Source organism: Eriocheir sinensis, unplaced genomic scaffold, assembly GCF_024679095.1.
Source record: "Eriocheir sinensis breed Jianghai 21 unplaced genomic scaffold, ASM2467909v1 Scaffold567, whole genome shotgun sequence".
Classification (NCBI taxonomy): domain Eukaryota; kingdom Metazoa; phylum Arthropoda; class Malacostraca; order Decapoda; family Varunidae; genus Eriocheir; species Eriocheir sinensis.
Genome location: NW_026111906.1, coordinates 275293 through 297950, shown reverse-complemented (window position 1 = coordinate 297950; position 22658 = coordinate 275293). Strand labels below are relative to the sequence as shown.

Below are 22658 nucleotides of genomic sequence, written 5' to 3'. Positions count from 1 at the left end.
TTCAGAGTTACTCATCACAGCAGTCACTCACCTTCTGCCAAAGATGGTCACAGTGGCCGGAGGAATCAGGTGGCCAGGCAGCAGCCACTCACCCCTGGCCACCTCCTCCCGATGTTGACAAAGGAACCTGAAATGATTTATACCCTCACCAAGAGTACAGTCAGTCACCAAGTTCATTTATATATTTTAGCTGCCAGGAGATCTAAAATACCTTCTTCTTCTTCTCTGCTCTTCTACATTGTTACCTTGATGAAGTTATGAGCATTGAGCATTTAAACATGAACATAAAAACTATTACATAAAATAAATAAATAGTTGCGACGTCTGTCTTCCCATGCTGCAGAACAATATTGTTGAAAGAATATTTGGACAAACAATAGCTAATATCTTTAGTAATATTGTGCCACAGAATGAGATCAAGTAACTTCTATTCTTTTTTTTTTCTTTTTACAATAGAGGAAACAACTCAAGTACAAAAACAAAAAGCAGAGAGGAAAGAGTGGCCAAAAGAGAGATGGAGAGGTGTCTTAATTGATACTCCCCTCAATAGTGTTCAAGTCTTAGGCAGGAGGAAAATAGAGGAAGGGAGGCTGTTTCAGAGTTTACCAGCGAGAGCGATGAAAGAAAGATTTTATTTATTTTTTTTTTTTTTTTATAACAAAGGAAATGGCTCAAGGGCAACAAAAAGTGTAGAAAAAAAAGCCCGCTACTCACCGCTCCCACAACAGACAAAAGTATAGAGTGACCAAAAGAGAGGTCAATTTCGGGTGGCGAGGTGTCTTGATTAACTCTTGCATAACGGATTTGGATAGCATAAAGGTGAGCTATAGAGAAAGTCATGTGCAATGGGGCTACAGGACATTATATTTTTACTTCACATAACGGACCGCGGCCTCTGACTCCTCCCAGCTTCACCTCACCTCCAGAGTCATGCAGTGGCACTCTGATGGCCCGAAGGATAACGGGGCTGAACTTCCTGATCTCCGTGTGGTCGAAGTATGACGGCTGCCGGAGCTCCACGGTAAGGTCCTGCGGCCGGTACAGCAGCACGGCGGGGTTGGCGGTGGACTTGCTGTTCTCCATCTCCTCCACCATGACGTCAAACCTTGCAAAGTGGGTGAAATTTGACTTCGTTTGACTGGCTGTTATGGGAATTTGAGTTTCAAAAATTTATAGCTTATTCACTTACTTGAGCAGGATGCCTCTCAGCTGGGGGGGTATCTGGGGAGCTGAGTGTGGCCGCAGGTCGGAGGTTCGTGGGGCCTCGGCTCTGGACTGTATGAGGGTGTAGGGATCAGGAGGATTGGGACAGGGCTTGCCCAGCTCTGTCCCTCACTCAGCAAGTACTCCTGAGGGTTGCACAAGTTAGGTTACAGTTTATTTTTATTTTGCATCAGTGGAACACCTAAGAAAAAAATAGATTAGGTCAAGGTAGTAGAAATATAATAATCCATTTTCTTCCCATCCCTCAGGCAGTACTTTTAGTGAAGGGGTCGTAGTCGAGATGACGAGTGGCGGCCGAGAGGTTCAGTGTCTCGCCCAGGTTGAGGTGCGCCCAGTGCCAGAAGCCCGTCCGGGTGAGGCACTGCTGGCTCAGCTGGCGCACCCTGATCCAGCCCGAGTTCTAAGGAGAAAATAAAAATGAGATTGTAAAGAGGAGAGACATGAAAAGGTAAAAAGATGTAGAGGTATGTGGTTTTAGTTTTGTTTGTGTAAAGGTGAATATGTAACTTTCTTAATTCACTGTCTTCTACTTCCCAATTTTTTTTTTTTTTTTTCATATTCAAGATTTATTTCATATGACATCTATAGCAGTAGTAAAAAGTTGCATTACAAAAGACTATGTGGTTTTGATTTTGTTTGTGTAAGGGTGTAGGTAACTTATTTCACTGTTCCACTTGCCTTTTATTTTTCCATTTTCTTGATTCATGCATTCTAACACTCCTTGCAGTAGTAAAAAGTTGCATTACAAAAGACTATGTGGTTTTGATTTTGTTTGTGTAAGGGTGAATTTGTATGTAACTTTTTCCATTTTCAAGATTCATGTATTCAAACACCCCTTGCAGTAGTAAAAAGTTGCATCACAAAAGACTATGTGGTTTTGATTTTGTTTTGTAAGGGTGAATGTGTATGTAACTTTTTCCATTTTCAAGATTCATGTATTCTAACACCCCTTGCAGTAGTAAAAAGTTGCATTACAAAAGACTATGTAATAAGAACATATTGAGAGAGGAGGTGACCAATATACAATAAGCAGAAGTAAAAGTGTGTGTCAGGGTTATGAGGATGTCACAAGGGGGTTATGAGGATGTCACAAGGGAAGCTCACAGATGTCCGGGGCTACGTGACAGCATACATATGACTTATAAGAACACACTGACAGATATGTGAGGAGCAGTAGTAAAGGTGTGTGAAGGTTATGAGAATGTCACAAGGGAAGCTCACAGATGTCCGAGGCTACATGACAGCTATTGTATAAGTCAGTAATACATATGACTTCAGAAAGCATGACTAAGAACAGATTGATATATGTGAGGAGCAGAAGTAAAGGTGTGTGAAGGTTATGAGGATGTCACAGCTGAGGCTCACAGGTGTCCGGGGCTCCGTGACGGCTATTGCGTCATCCACCAGGTAATAGTAGATGATGACAGGCCGCACACAACACACCTGCCGCCCGCCCTCCACCTGCTCAGTGAAATACCCCTTGAACCGCAGCACCTGAAAATGTGGTGTAGAGTTTAGTCTGTTAATCGGAATATATAGCGTCATAAAAATAAAAATAAAATACGTAGTTCAAGATGTTAAAAGTGACACACACGCACACATACACACAATGAAAGGAAGGTGATTAAATAATGTTGAGAGATTCAGTTTTCCGTATAGAGTGATTGATGCCTGAAATGGATTAACCCAGTAGCAGCGATGGACCAAATTTGTGGCTTTATCGTGTAGCAGCGACGGGCCAAACTTGTACCATGATTTAAACCCCCGAAAATTGATGATACACAAACTGATCAGAAATGTTTTGATATATATTATGAAATGGATTGTGTGAGTGATGATTTTTCCCCATTTTTCTCGCTTAGAGGGCCCTTTAAGAAACATGATCCCCGCTGCTACCGGGTTAAGGGAAGATGTGATGGTAAAGAGAGTCAAACAGTTTAAGGAAAGAGTGGACAATTATAGGCATGGAGACGGGACCTTAGGAGTGTAGTTTAGGCCCTGTATACTGCAACTAACACACACACATACGCACACACACACACACACACTTGTTTATGATAATCCTCACATGAAGGAAAAACAAGGTGAATAAGATGTCTGTTTCATAAGAAGAGAACAGCAAGAAAGTTAAACACAAGAGATGCTAGTTCTGAAAAAAAAAAAAAAAAAAAAAAAAAAACGGAGAACTATAAGGTGTTTATGTTTAAGTGGTGTTTTTTATTATTAAAAAATGAATTATTTAGGTTTATTTGCCTCTAGGCTAACACGGGGCAAATGGGACCGTGTTTAATGAGTAGTCTGAAAATGTTAACCGAACACCACAACAACGATCTAACTATGCGGTCCTCCGACACTCCTTTTCCCGTAAAGGACTTGGTAGTTTCCGAATTGTTGGAACTTGAGAGGATCAAGGGAGGAACACACACACGCGTGGTCTAAAATAAAAGTGCAGACATTGACCTGCGGCTAAGACTGACCTGTGTGTGTGTGTGTGTTGTAAGAAGCAAAGAATAGAGAAACGTTGGTGTTGTGTTTCCAGCCTTCCTCCAGCATTATGTACTTACACAATCCCTTTATAGGTCTATGGACAGTACTAAAAGCTGTGCCTTTTGTTGTCTGGCCTGAATCACTTCTTGTGAGTCAGTCCATCGTTCTTCAAACTTTTCATAGATGATGACCCAGTTTTGTAAAAGCAACACCCCCGCACCCTTTCTACAAGCTTATTGATGGTACTAAAAGCTTCGTGTTTCCTATTATTTGATACTGCATTATGGACCACCTATTTTGTAAATAAGTATCATTCAGATTTTATTATGGCAATCTAGGCAATCCAGGTAGGTAGTGGCTGAGTGGACAGCATGATTGCGCTGTGCCCAGAACGACGTGGTTTCATGCCCTGCCCGCTGCCATAAGCCAGGATTTTTCAGTCACCGCCGAGTGGCCTAAGACTATGCACATACTGTCCAGAAGACCACTATTCAATCCGAACTCTAGATTTTCTCTCTAAGAGAGAGGGTCAATGATGAGCTGTGGGGGGGCAGCATGAACCAAGCCAGATGGTGCCACTATAAACACTTGCCTGTGCCACAATTGACTGGGGCTGATCATCAGGCCCCACCAAGAAAGCCTACGGTGCCACAGGCAGAAACATGTAAAAAAAAAAAAAAAAAAAAAATCTAAGCATTACCCACACACCCTATCTAGAAGCCTTTTGACAGTACTAAAAGCTGTGTACCTCCTGTCATTTGGCAGTGCACTAAAAACCCCTTTCTTTGTAAATCCGTGTATGCTTCAGTATCGCCTTTCAAACATTTTTACAGTAATCCAGCTTTAGGCATTACTCTCACAACTTACATACAAGCCTACTGACAGTACTAAAAGCTGTGTGCCTCCTGTCATTTGATATTGCATTAGGAACCACCTTTTTTTGTGAATCAGTGTTATTCTTATGGTGATCCAGGTTTAAGCAATATCCACATACCCTATATAGAAGCCTTTTGACAGTACTAAAAGCTGTGAGCCTCTTGTCACTTGGTATTCAACTATTTCTTTATGTACCTGCAAAGTGGCGGCCGAGAGACTAAGCTACCCAACCCCACTACTGCATCCTATTGGGTACTTCGATGAGGCAAAGAGCCATCTACAGCAAACTTGTGTGAACGTAAAGTCTTAGCAAGCTGACGACATAAGCAGAAGGCAATGCTTTATGTTCTTTAACTCATGGCTGTGTGAGTGTGCCTGTCACGTTGTCAGCTGGCCTTGGTATCCTGCTGGTCGAAGGAGGAGTAGTAGGAGTAGGAGGAGGTTTGAGGAGTTCCCATGTGTCACCTTCTTGTCCAACACCGCCCACTCCGGCAGGAACTTTGGGGGTGTGGAGGCACGGCGGGGGCGGGATGCGAACTGTAGTCTTCTCTCCTCCCTGGAAATCATGATAATCGACAGTTGATGGATTGATTTTTGTTGCTCACCTGTGCCACATGCATACCTGACAGTGATTGAGGCAGGCAGGTTTGGTTAATAAAAAGTGTGAATTAGATTTACTGATTAACTTTTTTTTTTTTTTTTTTTTTTTTTTTTTAACGTCTATGCCTATTGTGCTGGTAGGCTTGCTTGAGGGGCCTGGATGGTAGTCGCCCCCAGCCCGTCATGGCGCAGGCAAGCGTTTATAGTGGCGCCATCTTCTCTTGCATCTTCTCTTCTCTCTCATCTTTTGCACCTTTCTATGTAATATCTGCCTACCTTGATTAGTGACAGGTATGTAGGGTGCCCAGGTGAACTTTTAATTTATGAGCTTATGAGGTATTAGTGGTACCATTTTCTCCATTTTCAGTTATTATTATTACTTTTTGTAGATGATGCCTATAGCCCCAGTAGGCTCTCTTAATGACCCCAGTCCGTTGGTGGTGCAGGCGAATTTTATTTATAGTGGATGCTGTGATGTATGACTCTTGCTCTTTACCTTTCTTATATCATCAGCAGCTTCATTTCAAAGACTACTTAGTATGCATTCTCATAGCTTATAGAGTAGAATGAGTGATTAACACTGACTCTCTCTCTCTCTCTTCCATTTATCTATGTACATCTCTTATCTATTTATCAATCTCTCTCTCTCTCTCTCTCTCTCTCTCTCTCTCTCTCCATTTATCTATGTACATCTCTCTTTCTATTTATCTATGTACATCTCTCTTATCTATTTACTCTCTCTCTCTCTCTCTCTCTCTCTCTCTCTCTCTCTCTCTTTCCATTTATCTATGTACATCTCTCTTTCTATTTATCTATGTACATCTCTCTTATCTATTTATCAGTCTCTCTCTCTCTCTCTCTCTCTCTCTCTCTCTCTCTCTCTCTCTCTTATCTATCTATCTATATCTATTTCCATTTATCTATGTACATTCTCTCTCTCTCTCTCTTTCCATTTATCTATGTACATCTCTCTTATCTATTTATCAGTCTATCTCTCTCTCTCTCTCTCTCTCTCTCTTATCTATCTATCTATATCTATTTCCATTTATCTATGTACATTCTCTCTCTCTCTCTCTCTCTCTCTCTCTCTCTCTCTCTCTCTCTATCTATCTATCTAATCTATCTATATCTATTTCCATTTATCTATGTACAGTCTCTCTCTCTCTCTCTCTCTCTCTCTCTCTCTCTCTCTCTCTCTCTCTCTCTCTCACCTCAGAAGGTCCTGCTGGTCGGCCTCGGACAGAAGGGGCTGCAGGGGAGGTCCTACAAGAGGCACTCCCTTGCTCCAGCCCAAACTTTGCCGGATAGGGCGCTGCCTCTGCTGTTAAAGAAATGAAGGCCCCTATCAAGAGAATGCGGGTATACTGTCCCCATTAGAATCTCTCAACACTTTTCTTTTAGGCAGATTCGGTGTGTAGAATGAAAAGTAGATCGAAAGGTTACCCCCACCACCATCACTACTACTACTACTATTACTACTACTACGTCTACTACTATATACTCTAACTACCGACTTCAAAGATAGCTCACACACATAAAATGAATATCCCTTGTAGTGTATCAATATAAATGTGTTCTTTCCTTTATTTTACGGGTTAAATCTCTTAGAAATTCGTCGTTGTGAAGTGGAATCTCATTTGACTATTTGGTGTTGGTGGCAGTGTTACCAAATCACCATACTTATCACATCTTAGTGTTTTCCGGTTTCTAGACCATAACTATCACAAAATAACATCAATAATTCACGGTTTGAACAATAACTTTAAAGGAATATCGTTACTAGTGTGGATACGAGAGTTATGGGTCTGAAAACCGATGAATCAGAGTTTTGAGTACGACGAACTGGTTGGTAATTGTGATTCGGTTTCTTGCTTCGGTCCGGGTTTCGAGCATCGTAATTTTAAGATGGAAAAAGGACGAAAGGCAGGAAGAGAGAATGATGGAGGAGAAGGAAGGAGGAAAGAAGAAAACTGATGATAATAGAAAGGAAGGAGGAAAAGGATGAAGGGAAGAGGAGGAGGAGGAAGAATAAGATAGATTGATTGATAGTTTATTGTTGCAAGTAAACAACAATTAAAGGAGAAGGGAGGAGCATGCCAGCCCAACCCTCAGGCAATAAGTGCAGAAGAGAAAAGAGGGAATGGAATAAGGGAGGATGCCGAAGAATGGGAAGAGAGAGGGGGAAGGAGGATAACCACATATTTGTTTAGGGTCGTGTGGTCACGACCCGGACAAGGTCTCGACCCGGACAGTCTTGATTAACCAATGAACGATCGAGCCTAGGATGACGTCAGAGCTATGACGTATGAGGGAGGGCGGTCCTAACTAGACGCCATTTGCAAACCTCCCCGCCGACGCTCCGCTTGTAAGCATGGTAAGAATTTCGATTTTAAGAGGTCGCGATCTTAATTTTCGGCATCAGGATATATTGTGCCATGACCACGAATAAGGCGTGATCAACTTGTGATAAGTTTTGTTATGTAATATAGCCATATTGGCATAAAATCAGTGATAATACGGAGTGCCTAAACAACAATGGACTCGTTTGGGGTGCCCGCTAGACAAAATTATGCCGTGTTCTCGACTCGGACAATTTTTGACAATTCATGCAAATTAAGTGTACTGGAAAAACCAATTAAAAAGTGAATGATTGCATAGTTCTTACAACTATAATGTACCATATGTGAGATAAAGCCATGGAAAAGGCTGGAAATGGGTATTTGCCACGGCTAAATATCGAGTGATTTTTCGAAGTGTTTTATTGATGGAAGTGAATTATTTTTAGCATTAATATGTGCCCCCCATTAGTGTTTACTTCTCCAAATTGAAATATTTAACCTAGGCCAATTGTTTATATTTTTTACGAATTTTTTAAAAAAATGATGTGCGTGGTCTCGACTCGGACAGTGTGCACGTGATGTCCGAGTCGAGAACACGGAGGTATAAGAAGGATTTTTTTTTTTTAAATGACTCTGTCAATCACTCTCATTTTAACCTAAAACCAATATTAATACTATATATTAACATACGAAAGAAAAAAGGCGTAGTTTTAAGGAATTCAGTTACCTTTTTTTTATCATATATATTTTTTTATTACATTGATATTTTGCTACCAATTGTTTTATTCCACCTTTCAGTGTCATGTTCTGGATGTTCTTAGTAAGAAAAAATATAAAACATTGGTGTAAGTGTGTTTTTGGTGGACCAAAACATCCGTCCGGGTTGAGACCACAACCCCGTCCGGGTCGTGAACACGCGGTCTCGACCCGGACAGAGAATTCTGGATTTTAAAAACGGCTGTAAAACCAATACTATGATATCTACAGATATGAAACTCATAGCATAAGATGGGGAATTAGTTAAGCTTTCTTTTAAGCACAAAATCTCTCCTGTAGCTCAATAACTTTTTTTTTTATGAATATTATTCACTTTACTGTCCGGGTCGTGAACACATCACCCTACTCAGCGCATTACATTTCCCGATTTCTGACCCTTTTCTCTCGCATCTACACGAAAAGACAATATTCAATTATAATCCTCACTAAAACCGTTGATTATAGGTGTTTTTGGCGTTCCTAAAGCTGGTTGGTGACTTGTTTGGCAACGTTGCCATATTATTGTACTCAGCCTCCTATGTTTGCCGATTTCCTACCCCAAAACTGCCTCCTCGACCCCAATAACTGTCTTTATATATAGTTATCGTTAAAATGGTTAATTATTGGTGCTTTTTGGCAATCGCTATGGCTCAGGAACCGGTAAATACGAGGCTCTGAGTACGATAATCTGGCAACGGTGCTGGTCGGCAACTGTGATTGGTTGGGGCAAAGTTGCCAGATTGTCTTACTCAGCATCTTAAATTTACCGACTTCCGAACCAAAAACTGTCTCGTGGACCCCAATAAGGAGATTCACTTAAAATTATCGTTAAAATAGTTAATTCCTGGTGTTTCTTGGCAATAGTTAGGCGTCAGATACCGGTAAATACTATGGTCTGAGTACGACAATCTGGCAACAATGGGGTTCGGTCCGGGTTTCGAGTCCTGCTTCTTACCTCGGGCGTGGAGAACGTGTACCCGGGCAGCAGCGGCAGGTCTGACATGGCGTGGCTCTTCTTCACCTCCTGTCCTCACCTCCAGGCTTCAAGGACTGCCAAGAATGAAGGTAAGACCAACGTTATCAGACCCCTCTTTCGGCCACCTCTTTGGATTCTTTTTAGGAGCAGCGAGTAGCGGGCTTTTTTATTATTATTGTATCCTATTTTTGTGCCCTTGAGCTGTCTCCTTTGTTGTAAAAAAAATATCGTACTTAGCACATTGTATTTTTCGTTTTTTGACTTAAGTATATAACTAAAGATCGATGATTCACGGTGTCATGGCTAACTTTAATTGGATAGGAAATACTTATATAACCGGTGAATAAGCCAGGTGCAATTAATACCACCGGATATATTGCATTAAATCTCTACAATCCTTTCTGTCGCAGACTATAGCAACATCACTTAAATCATATATCAATAACTTAAAAAAACATATATAACACTTTTCAAAGCAATAATGGTGTAAATTTCATGTTTAAAAACTCTACCTCGTCTCTACAAGTATAAATTTATTGATTCTATCGTTATGCTAATACATCTATCAATCTATATCTATCTATATGTAGGCTAGATATCCCCATATTATACGTCATTCGCAAACATACGTAGGCCTATGCAAATATACATAGGCCTCCACCTCTTCAGATTGCTATGAGGATGTTTGGCCGTTTATAAATTACATGCGATCGTTATAGGATATGTTTGTGGGTCCTCTAACACAAGCACCAACCGTTAATGAGGTGCTTGTAATAGAATGTTTAGGGGTCCTCTAACACAAACACTTGCCGTTAATGAGGTGCTTGTTATAGAATGTTTAGGGATTAACTAGCACAAACACCTGCCGTTAATGAGGTGCTTGTTATAGAATGTTTAGGGGTTCGCTAGCACAAACACTTGCCGTTAATGAGGTGCTTGTTAATAGAATGTTTAGGGGTCCTCTAACACCAACACCTGCCGTTAATGAGGTGCTTGTTAATAGAATGTTTAGGGGTCCTCTAACACCAACACCTGCCGTTAATGAGGTGCTTGTAATAGAATGTTTAGGGGTCCTCTAACACAAACACCTGCCGTTAATGAGGAGCTTGTAATAGAATGTTCAGGGGCTAGCACAAACACTTGAAGTTGACGAGTTACAGGTGTTTGTTATAAGTATGTGGCCTATAATGGTCCTCTGCCTCAAACCCCTGCCGTTGACGCGTTACAGGTGTTTTAGAAGGTGTGCCTCTCACCTGGCCGCCACACCTGTCTCCTGGACGCGTGTGACAGGTAACCGGCATTGGGGGACGCGTTGCCATGGAGACCGCGACGCTATTTTGCTTGGGGGGGAAAGGGGGAGTCTTATTTGATTTATTTTATCGATTGATTGGTGGTTTATTGTTGCAAAGTTACACACCATAGGATAAGGGAAGAACGTATGTCATCCCGATCCCCAGGCAATATATAGTGTGATTTGCTGTAGCTATACCTATACAAGAAATTACGTGTACAATATTTCATTTATTTATTGGTTGTTGTTCTCATAATGGCCGTTTATTATAGAGGAAATATAGAGTTCGTGTGTTCATGTGCTAATTGATCTCTCTTTTCGCCAATCTACATTTTTATATAGGGGAAGTGATTAGCGGGCTTTTTTTCTATTTTTCCTTGAGCTGCGTCCTTTACCGTAAAAAAACGTAACAGGTGATTAAGATATCGATATTTACTATTGTGCTGAAGTGAAATTAGAATAGGATAATGATGTGTGTGTACGGTAGTGTTAATAAAAAAGAGGAATTAGAAGAAAAAGTTGCCTATCAAAAGTGCTTGGGACTCTTTTGGCTTTGAAATTTACAGGTTGAAAATAATAGCGTAGTACAATGCATGGACAGTTGTGGTAAGGGGGAGTGGGGGGAAGGGGAGGGCGGCCTATAAGGAGCAACGTTGCCAGACTGTCGTACTCGGCCTCTCATATTTACCGGTTTCCGACCCCAAAATTGTTTCCTCCACCCTAACAACGAGATTCATTTATAGCTACCATTAAAATCGTTAATAACTGATATTTTCTGGCAATAGTTAAAGGTCAGAAGTCGGAAATATACGATGCTTAGTGTACGATAACCTGGTACGGTCTCAAGGAGCAAGAGTGTGGCGCCAAATTCAAATTCAGTCGAATGGCGGCGGGGGAGTGTGGATATGTTTGCGGTGTGTTTGAGTGTATGTGATCGTCTCTCAGCCCAGTGCAGCGGCAAGGTAAGCTAGGACACACGTTCTCTTCAATACCTGTGACTCAATGGCAGCCGGTGTTAAATGTGTGGGAGGGGGGCTTAAAATAGCACATTACGTAGTCTTGCTGGTAAGGAGCCATTTAAATATATTGATAAGAAAAAAAGGGGGTTGGGGGGCAGGGAGTGGGGGGTGGGTATAGGGAGTAGGCACAGTGTGGGGAGGGGGTTAGGGCAAGGAGTGGGTGGGGTGGGGGATTTGGGATTGAGGAGTGGGCAGGGGGTGGTGGAAATGAGGTGGGCAGAGGGGAGGGGGTGTGGGGGGGGGGCAGGCAAAGGAGGACATGGAGGCAGTGTGCTGAAGAGGATTTGGCAGCACTGGGCATTGGAGAGGGTGAGGCAAGGGACGGAATTTCTTTTATTTTTTTACAGCAAAGGAGACGGCTCAAGGGCAACAAAAAGAGTGCAGAGAGAAAAAAAAAAAGCCCGCTACTCAACGCTCCCAAAGTTGGAAGCGTATCATCAGGCAAAGAACGGAAATAATTGGAAGTGTATCGTCGGGCATTGGAGAGGCCTAAGCTTATCAATGACCGTCTAACCTCATGCGAGAATACAGGGAAACCTAACATTAAACAGAAGCTGATGATGATGATTACTGCATTATTTAAACTCATTCTGCAGGCCATAATGGATAAGTTGCGTAAATCTAAATACTGTCCAAAACTTATTAACCCCTCGACTGCACATTTCCTTCAATACATCACTTAAGCTACAGGAATGCAACAAAAAGTGGCTGCTACAATTCAATGAAGAAAAACGTAAAGTCATACACCTTGGGAGGGGATATCCAGCATACCAATACCACATGGGAAACACTTCACTATCCACCACAGAGGCAGAGATAGACCTGGGAGTATATATATATGTTAGGTACCGGGATACCAGTGAAAGCCAAATCCGTGCCAATCGCAGCGGACGGGTTAATTGTAGGATAATCTCAAACTCACTGAGCATTTTGTTTGAAAAATATATATTGTAAACGCATTAAATCTTTAGTAATACAGGTAATGAGCTTTTGGACGAGGCTATTTATGAGAGCATTCAACAAGTTCCACCTTGACATATTCTTGGAAACACTCTTGGATATTTGTTGCTGGGTGATGTTAAGTGCTGTGAGGTTATCTAGTCTTTCCTCTTTATTGATTCCTCAGACTAACAAAACAGTAAGTAGTGGGCTTTTTTTTTTTTCATTATTGTTTTTTTTATGCCCTTGAACTGTCTCCTTTGCTGGAAAAAAAAAGAGAACATGGAGAGGAACAGTACAACAAGACTTGGAACTGTTAGATATAGAGGAAAGATTAGCATTAGACAGAGGATCATAGCAAATCTGACCCCGAGAATGGGTAAAGATGGCCTAAAAATGGAGAAGGGGAAGAAGAAGAAAGTTGCTGTCTAATAGTTATGTTTATGTTCTTGCCTACAATATCTGTGAATCCCTTTTATAATGTCTAATATTCATAGTGGAACAGAAATTTTACCTGATTTAACACCATCATTACCATCTAGGCTTGCTGTCAACAGTGGTTAGTTTTATCTTGTTTTTAGAATTTTTATAATGCATTTTTTGTTTTTTTATACTTCTGATTTTAAGTAACTCAGATATGTTTGGTGCCATATGACCACTGTAGTTGCTGCGCCATGAACCTATAGTCCAATCAATCATTACCAGCTAAATGTTGTGTGAAAATAAGTGAAATGGCAGGAATAAATGTGAAATATGCTAAGAGAAGTTGGAAAGTTTCGTTTAGTCGGCGCAACATCTGTGGTCATATGCCGGAGAGAGACAGGAGGGGAAGGAATTAGCCTAGAGGAGACGGGACACAACCCCCGATTAATACTTGGTACCCATTCACTGCCGAGTGGACAGGGGCGTAGGGTATCGGAAAAGCCGCCCAAATTTTTCCACTCCGCCCGGGAATCGAATTCGGGCTCTCGGTTGTGAGCCGAGTGTGCTACCCACTGCACCACGAAGCCCCCGTGCTAAGAGAAAAGTGGCCCGAGTTGGTAAAGGTGTTATCAGATAGTTCTGACTGTAAAAATATAGTTAATTATCTGAAGCAGCTGACACCCATGAGATTCTGAACAAGTATTTCCATTCATCTTTATCTTGTGCGTTGGGTTGTCGAATGCTCTTATAATCTCAAGTGTACAGATAACAAGGCACATTATCACTGTTTGACTAATAAACTCGTAACTTCATATTGCTTTATATATAATCTCATCATTTGTGAAACCTTCCAAAATGATTCAAGGAAACAGCCATTTAGGAACCAAACTCCGACACTAATACCAATCTTCTTAAGTTAGCCGCTTTTTGCCTTTCTAAACAACCTTGGCATTTCAATACAATAAAATACAATACTTAGGAGGAAGACCATATGAAACCTCCCTAAAACGATGGAACAATACAGTCATTTAGGAACCAAACTCCTACACTAATACAAGTCTTCTGAAGTCTATCTCATATTGCCTCTGAACAAACACGGCCCTTGCCAATTCAATACATTAAAACACAACATATACTTGGAAGGAAGATCATAGTAAGGAGACACCACAGTTTAATACAGCTTTTACTTCCTTTATGACTTATTCTTTCTACTTTCTTATTGGCTGTTGTGTTTGTCTGTCTATCTCGTCCATTCATTGTCTTTCTAAACAAACAAAGCCTTGCCACCTCAATCACTCTTAGGCGGAAGATCATATTAAGGACATGCCATAGTGACAGTCTTAACCTCTAACTTTTTTTCCAATCGGTCATCTAATTCTGCTGTGTTTGTCTTTCCGTCTCAACCTTAACCCGGTAGCTGCGAGGATCGTGTTTCTTAAAAGGCCCCTCTAAGCAAATTAATGAGAAAAAAATCATCACTCGCGCAAACCATTTCATAATATATATCAATGCATTTGTGATCAGTTTATGCATCATCTATTTTTTTGGGGTTTATATCAGGGCAAAAATTTGGCCCGTCGCTGGTACACGGTAAAGCCATAAATTTGGCCCGTCGCTGCTACCGGGTTAAGTATTCACAAGTACACAGAAACTTAACACCATTACCGAACACCTTTTAATAATTGAATGAAACGATCTACTCTTCCTTAATACCTATGCACATTGCACAACCTTGGATTATGCTACAGGAATAACTAGGAAATAACATACAAGATCTTTAGAAGGAATATATATGGCTATCACATGTATATTATTGACTATAGAAGCTTATAATAGTAACTGGATATTTTTATGTTGACAGTTTAAAAGGTGACAAATTCTTTCTCTCTTTCATTCTTTTTCTGTCTTTCATTTGCTCTTTTCTTCTTCTGTTCTTTCTTTCTTTCATTCCCTTTCTTTTCTTTAATTCTTTCTTTCTTCCTCTTCTTTCACTCTTTCTTTCTTCCTTATCTTTCATTCTTTTTCTTTCTCTCTCTTTCTTTCACGCTATACAAAAATATACACAAATTCATGTCTTGTAACTGTCCCAAGCCCTCTATGGCAGGTAAAGCATATTAGGCAAAGTATATATGTCCAGACTACCTGAGCCCAAAGCCAACACAGGTAAACAGAGCTTTTCACCCCAATAACATGACATAAGAAACTACAAATACCACATGTTTCACTGATGCCTGATTTTCTAGCCATCATGTTAGTGTTTAGTAATGATAATGTGGCTGATCTGTCTTTTTTTTACCTGTTTTTCAATGTGAGGTTAATTGGTTTTGTTGGTTTTTTTGTATCACTTTTTGAGACTGAGTTTGTGGTGTTGGATTAGTCTTTACAAACAACGTAGCTGATTCTTCTTTTTGGAGCCGTTTTTCAAGGTGTGTTTAGTTGGTTTTGTGGATCTTTTGTATCATTTTCTATTTTTTATGTTTGAAGTGTCATTTTAACTATGAAAATCCAACACTTCTAACTAACTCTATCCCAAAAATGTAATTAAAAAATCAAACTAGCCACATAACTGTTGATAAATACTAATAATATGACTTTTTGAGTTTTCGTATCACTCTCTATGACTTGAGTTTGTAATGTTGACTTGATTGTGAAAATATCTTAAACTCAGTCCCAAAAGTGGAAATAAAAAAAGCCAAACTAGCCGTGTAAATGTTAACAAATGCTATTACGATGTTTATAAAATCTGGCGTGAGTGGTGTCACCGTGGTGGTGCGTGGCGTGGCCCTCACAGGTGTGTGTTGTAGTACTCATCAACGGACACCTCGTTGGCGCCCCCGTAGTAGTCCAGAACGTAGATGTGGGTGATGTTGAGCTTCATAAACAGCCAGTGGTGACCTGCAAAAATTCTTACACTTTAATACGAAGCAAAGAAAATATGTAGGCAGGTAGAAAATCATACAAAGACCCATTAGTGACCCGCCAATGAGGTTTTATACTCCTAAAAATACAATGAAAACCATGTTGTAACTTATAATCTGAAAAATAACATTCACTTTTGTTACCCTCCAAATGACTAAGGTTAAACTATATTTCACTTCAAAGCATAAGTGAGCAATTTGCATAATAACTGAAGAAAGCAATGATAGCCTTATACGTTTATAATTCAGCGGCATATATATACAGAAATTTTTGGTAAAGCATCTTGACCAAAAATAGCTTACCGGCAGGCCAAAACTCCATTTCTGGGTGTCTTGAGAAGAGAGCCGTTCTTGCAAAATCGGCTTCACTCGTTCCATTCTTCACCTGGAAAGGAAATGTTTTTATAGGAAGAAAGTCAACGTATTATTTTCAAGGTTCCAAGATACAGTAACAGGAGTGTCAGAACCAAAGGGATATTTATGCCATTTTTGTGGTTTTGAGTTATGGATAATGTCACATATAACCCTACTCTGCTGTACAGTATAGGCAGCCAAGGGAAAATCGTCCATGTATAGTTCGACACAAATATGAAGTTAGTTAGAGTGGGGCCTGAACCTCCTCACAGTGCTGCCAGATCACACTCAATATATCACTGTCCCTCATATGCCATCTACATACTATTTGAAATTGTGTATCAAATATCCTGTATACATTAGATAAAAATTGGGAGTGCTATGGCTGAGGGAACTCTTTGAATGGGCCCCGCACAAACTGACTTCATAGCTGAGTTGATTCAAACACCGCACTATAGTGAAACCAAATTGTCGAGTCCGTTTTGGGGTTGGCTCCCGTGGGTCCTTTCCTTCCCTCTGCTCTGCCACACAGTTCCAACACCAACTTGTACCTCTCCTGTGTTGCTCATAATTAACATATGTGAGGAAGATATAGGTGTTGGGACTGTGTGTCAAAGGAGAGGGGAGGAAAGAACCCGTGGGAGCCAACCCCAAAACGGGCTCGACAATTTGGTTTCACTCTAGATGGTGTACTGAGGGATCAAAATAAAGTGACAATATGATAAAAACAAAGTTGGGGAGCATTAACACTAATTATTTTTAAACTCACTTTTGGTGCAGATCCCCTTTGGCTCTGGACACCTACTAACAATTATTAACTTCAATATAAACAACTTTCACACACAGCCTTTCACTCTTTCCCACACAGATGAGGAGCCGCAGCCCAATGCCTCACCTCCAGCATGGTGCCAGTCAACAGGACGCGGGCACACTGGGGGTTCTCGGGGTCAAAGTCGTGGTTCCTACAGTAGTCCGACTGGGCCTCCGACAGTGACAGTGTGGCGCGGGCATCATCCTGCAAAGGTAAGGGAGCACTCATTTGATAGTGTTGTGATCCCAGGTTGACTCGTTTTTCTTTTCCTATTTTTCATTTTCATTTCATTAATATTCATAAAAAAACTTAGGGGGCTGATCCTCACTAGTAAGTCCTTGCCGCTGAGGTCCATGCGGGTGAGGTAGGCGTAGGGGGTGCCCGTGGCCTTGGTCACCGGGCCGTCGCTGATGCTGATTATGTTGCCGAATGGGTAGCCCTTGATGGGGGGCGCCGTGGAGATGGTGGAGATGGAGGCCCAGTCTGGGGGGAACACCAACACCAAAGTTATATCACTGAACTTTTCATTGTTGTTAAGAGTGACAGCATTACTATCATCATCCTGCAGTCTTTAGCTTTGGTTGTGGGAGTTGTTCTTAGAGTTTTTATTATGGAGAACAGCTGATTCCTAAATACTCATTGAAAAAAATGCAATTATAACATTATTTCACAGGCCAAGAAAACTGGGTTACTCCTGTGCTTTAGGTGTTGTCTGGACTTGCGATGCTGGGCTAGACAAACACTGGGTAAACAATAGTCCCTGTATCCTTTGGGAAGCAAACAGAGGATGGACGCTAGCATGCATACGTGATATAGGGCGCCCTGGGAGGCAACGAATGAGAGTGCTGGCACTACAAAATCACCACAAACTAACACTACCCTCAACCTCCAAGGTGTGGGTGAATGGACAAGTTCTTACCTGAGATGTGCACCACATAGCGCGCCACTCTGGCCACCTCTTCATGGGGGGGCGGGGCCGGCCAGGTGTGCCGTGCTGCCCCAGATGATACAACCACAGGGTTGGAGGAGTAGAGGCACAGCTGTGAAGGGAGTGATGGTGTTAGTGCAGCATGAAGACAGGCATAGCTGTTAAAGTGTGTCAACATGTCCAAATGCAAAGAGTGTGTTTGCTACAGTCACTATTGATCAAGAAAAGTTAAGCTTCAAAATTAATGTGTTAAGCTATTGTAATCAAGATCTGGGCAGTTCATACAGCTTGGGAAGTTTCTTTTAACACTGCAAACAGACAAGTACAGTACAAATGCCATCAGTATTCACTCTTGTTATGAGACAAATTAATGAACCCAATTTCAAGTGAATTGAAAAGCACAACATTATTGTTTAGCAATGATGTTTCATGCTAAGTGAAAGAAATATTGCAGTGGATGAACTAATAGCTAAATGCTTAAACATGGTAGTGACAAAGACATTCAGAAGAGTGCCTGCTGTAAGTCTTACCTGAAACACTGTGCCACTTATCAGAGTGATGAGAAGGGCTGTGATGAAGCCAGCAAAGAAATACTTGCACTTCTGAGTTGGGTATTCTTGCTGGAAGAGGAAACCAGACTGTAATTTTCCCAATTCTGATATTTCAAGCAGGATGTGTAGTTAATGAGACTGACAAGGAAGGGCTGTTGTTTTTCCTTTTAAGCTAAGAAGAGTAATTAACTTGGTAACAATGTGGGCTTGCATGACCAAGGTGTGAAGCATAACCAGGGAAGTCCCAGTGGGGAGTGTTTCCTGCCTGCTGACTCAGGTTCTCATCTTGAACACGGCCCTGCTTCACTTCTTTGTTGGGTTCATATTGGTTATATCAGTGCACCCAGATCTCACTTCCTACCTTACAAAGAATTCTTGTGTTGCCATATATATGTCTTCTACTAACCTTCAAACCTCTCGGAAAACTGTTGGAAAAGTGTAACAATCAAAACAAGGGTGAAAATAGTGATGGAATGTATAACCCTTTCTTGCTCACTAGTGGCACTTATCTAACATAAAAGACATGACCTAAGACAGTATTCCTAGTCATAGATTCATTGCCAACAATGTGCATTAGATCTACCAGAGCCTCACCTATCTAACATTAATTGGTAGGTCATTATGAAGTAGGAAAACCCTGACATGCACTTAGCTGACTTGAAATACATAAAAGACATGACCAGAGACAGTTTTCCTAGCCATAGATTCATTGCTACCAATATAAATTTGATCCACCAGAGCCTAACCTATCTAACATTAATTGGCAGGTCTTTATGAAGTAGGAGAACCCTGACATGCACTTAGCTGACTTAAAATACATAAAAGACATGACCAGAGACAGTCTTCCTAGCCATAGATTCACTGCTACTAACATAAATTTGATCCACCAGAGCCAAACCTAACTTACAAACATTGCCAAGTCATTCTGAACAAGCATAACTCTGACATCATTTTTACATAACCAATTACAGAAGCAGGAGGAAGTCGAGGGTAAGCAGGGGGCACTGAACCATTTAAAACTAAGGGTCATATTCACAGACATTTATAGGAGTTCTGAGCATTGCCAGGGATAGTTTTATGACCTTGATGATAGTATGACCTTTCTTCTGTACCATGAACCTGAAAAAACGTGAATTACAACTTGACTGATATCCTTTCTGACCTTATGAACTTTAGATTTTGTCATATTTAAGTCTTTCCTAGGAGATCTGAGGATTGCCAGGGGTAGTTCTATGACCTTGATAGTAGGTACTGTATGACCTTCCTTCTTTACCATGAACCTAAAAAAAACGCAAATTACAACCTGACTGATCTTTCTGACCTTACGAACTTTAGATTTTGTCACATATTTAAGTCTTTCCTAGGAGTTCTGAGCATTGCCAGGGGTAGTTATATGACCCTGGTGGTAGTATGACCTTTCTTCTGTACCATGAACCTAAAAACACACAAATTACAACCCGACTGATATCCTTCCTGACCTTAAATATCCTTTCTGACCTTATGACCTTGATGGTAATATGACCTTTCTTCTGTACCATGAACCTAAAAAACACATATCACAACCTGACTGATCTCCTTTCTGACCTTTAATATCCTTTCTGACGTTAAGACCTTGATGGTAATATGACCTTTCTTCTGTACCATGAACATAAAAAAACGCAAATCACAACCCGCCTGACATCCTTTCTGACCTTACGAACTTTAAATTTTGTTAACGTTATTCCCCAATGGTAAGTACCTTTAATTAACCTTTACCTGTGTTATTCCTCTACCAGCTGTGTTATTAGTGTCAGAGAACCTTAAGTCTTACCTGCATGTTGTTCACTCGCCCTAGAGCACTGTATTGTGGCGTATATTTCGACATGATGAACGAGAGGTGTTCCTTGGCACTCTGGCACTCTCTCTCTCTCTCTCCCTCTTGTTGTTGTCACCTGGCTTTGTTACCAGATGCGCGATAATGATTCTAAAGTACGTCAATCTACCTTTCCCGGTTTTTTTTTTGGTATGTGTGTGAGGGATTTTGTTATATTGTGTTCTGTCGTGTACTTACTAATTTTTTTATGCCATATCTGTAATTCTGTATGCTTCCTTTTTCTCTTTGACCGTATTATTTCACTGCGTAGTATCCCACAAGTCTATTTTGGCAGAAGTCATACGCAAGAGCATTCTCGAGTCTTACCCAAAGTTATCAGATTGCTGTACTCGTTCTTATGTTCGGCTATTCCCGACCCCAAAACTGTCTCCTCTACCCCAATAACTGGCTTCATATATAGTTATCGTTAGAATGGTTAAATATTGGTGTTTCTTGGCAGTAGATATTGGTCCGAAACCGGTAAATATGATGCGCTGAGTACGACAATCTGGCAACGGTGGTCTTATCTAAGGGATTGTTACCTGGCTACGCACCTGCCCGGCCGCTCATCAACAGCTTATCAGAGGGAAAATTCTAAAGCAAAATGTATAAAAAAGACCGAGTATTAAACATGTCAGCACTTGTCACAAACAGTTTACAATACATAAGAGTGAGGCATTGCTGTTGGGTGTCATATGCATGCCAGATTGTCGTACTCTGCCTCTTATGTTTGCCGATTTCCGACCCCAAAACTGCTTTCATCACCCAAATAACTACCTTCATATATGGTTATCGTTAAAATGGTTAATTATTGGTGTTTCTTGGCAACAGTTATGAGCCAGAAACCGGTAAATACGCGGCTCTGAGTACGATAATCTGGCAACCGTGGAGTGTCTATCATCTCATCATCGTCATCATCATCATCTATCATTCCACGGCAGGATATACGCCTCTCCTTATGCTTAGTTTATCCATAACAATAATCAGATGCTCATTATTGCAGTTGGAGGAGTAAATAGTCACCTCAACTGTTGATTTCTCATTAGCATCCGCGGCGTTAGCGTCTCAAATACAAATCTGCGGGGGTTCGAATCCCGCCCTGGGCAGTCGACGTGCATCCCACTCAGCTGTTTATCCTTCCTTTCGGGTTGGTCAGTAAATGGGTACCGGAAAAATGGGGAAGATAAACTGTGGTAACCCGGATGTCACACTGGCCCTGTCATCACGCCACGTTGCCATATTGTCGTACTCAGCCTCTTATGTTTGCCGATTTCCGACCCAAAAACTGCTTCTATCACCTAAATAACTGCTTTCATATATGGTTATCGTTTAAATGGTTAATTATTGGTGCTTCTTGGTAACAGTTATTGGCCAGAAACAATTACGCGGCTGAGTACGATAATCTGGCAACGGTGGCCCAATGTCGGGTTGATGGGCTCTCACCCACCGTTGCCAGATTATCGTACTCAGAGCATAGTATTTACCGGTTTCTGACGTATAACTATTGGCAAGAAACATCAGGAATTAACTATTGTAACGATAATTATGAATGAATCTCGTTATTGGGGCAGGAGACAGTTTTGGGGCAGGAAGTCGGGAAATATAAGGGGCTGAGTACGACAATATGGTAACGTTGCAGTCCCACCACAGAATCAAAGGATCAAAGGGACGGAGATGAGCACTGGCTCCACGCGCAGCTATAGCTTATATGCTCTCAACTTCACCTTTATCTTTTACCAACTTGCTGCACATCACATCCTTCCAGTTACGTAAAAAAAAAAAAATAAATAAATAAATACTTCCCAACATACCACATAAGTTATTCACCACATGTGCTATTTTTTTATACCTTTACTTGCGTCGTCACACCCTCATGAATAATCAACGCCATCATCAGCCACACAATCTTAATCACTCGGCCCTAATCAAGGTCATTATAGACATTAGTTAATTGCTTCGCCTCTCCCAGCCTCAGGTCACATCGATAAAGGTGAGTCTTATCTATTGTGAACCTAATCAGCGAAAGAAAGTGTAGATTTTTTGTACATGACTAAACTTTGATGGGAACTTGTATCTTAATGGTTCGGTTATATCTTATTTATTTATTTATTTATCCTTACTGGAGTGTGCTCATGTATAATACGTGAAGCAGACAGACTTACTGAGTATATACGTGTTATCATTATTATTATTATTATTATTATTATTATTATTATTATTATTATTATTATTATTATTATTATTATTATTATTATTATTATTATTATTATTATTAGTAGTAGTAGTAGTAGTAGTAGTAGTAGTAGTTGTTGTA

General features: G+C 40.8%; 1 protein-coding gene and 1 pseudogene across 1 annotated transcript; both read right to left on the bottom strand.

The window, feature by feature from the left end:
* Positions 1-217: 217 nt before the first annotated feature.
* On the bottom strand, positions 218-9354 carry LOC126993133 (EF-hand domain-containing protein 1-like; annotated as a pseudogene).
* Positions 9355-12493: 3139 nt separating this feature from the next.
* LOC126993134 (protein CREG1-like) lies at positions 12494-20416 on the bottom strand. Its single transcript, XM_050851996.1, has 7 exons — positions 20303-20416; positions 18472-18561; positions 17933-18053; positions 17342-17496; positions 17098-17217; positions 16152-16233; positions 12494-15825 (listed from the first exon to the last, which is right to left on the bottom strand). Exons 1-7 carry the CDS (start codon positions 20354-20356, stop codon positions 15716-15718), a joined length of 732 nt encoding a protein of 243 aa, XP_050707953.1. The 5' UTR covers positions 20357-20416; the 3' UTR covers positions 12494-15715.
* Positions 20417-22658: the final 2242 nt, after the last annotated feature.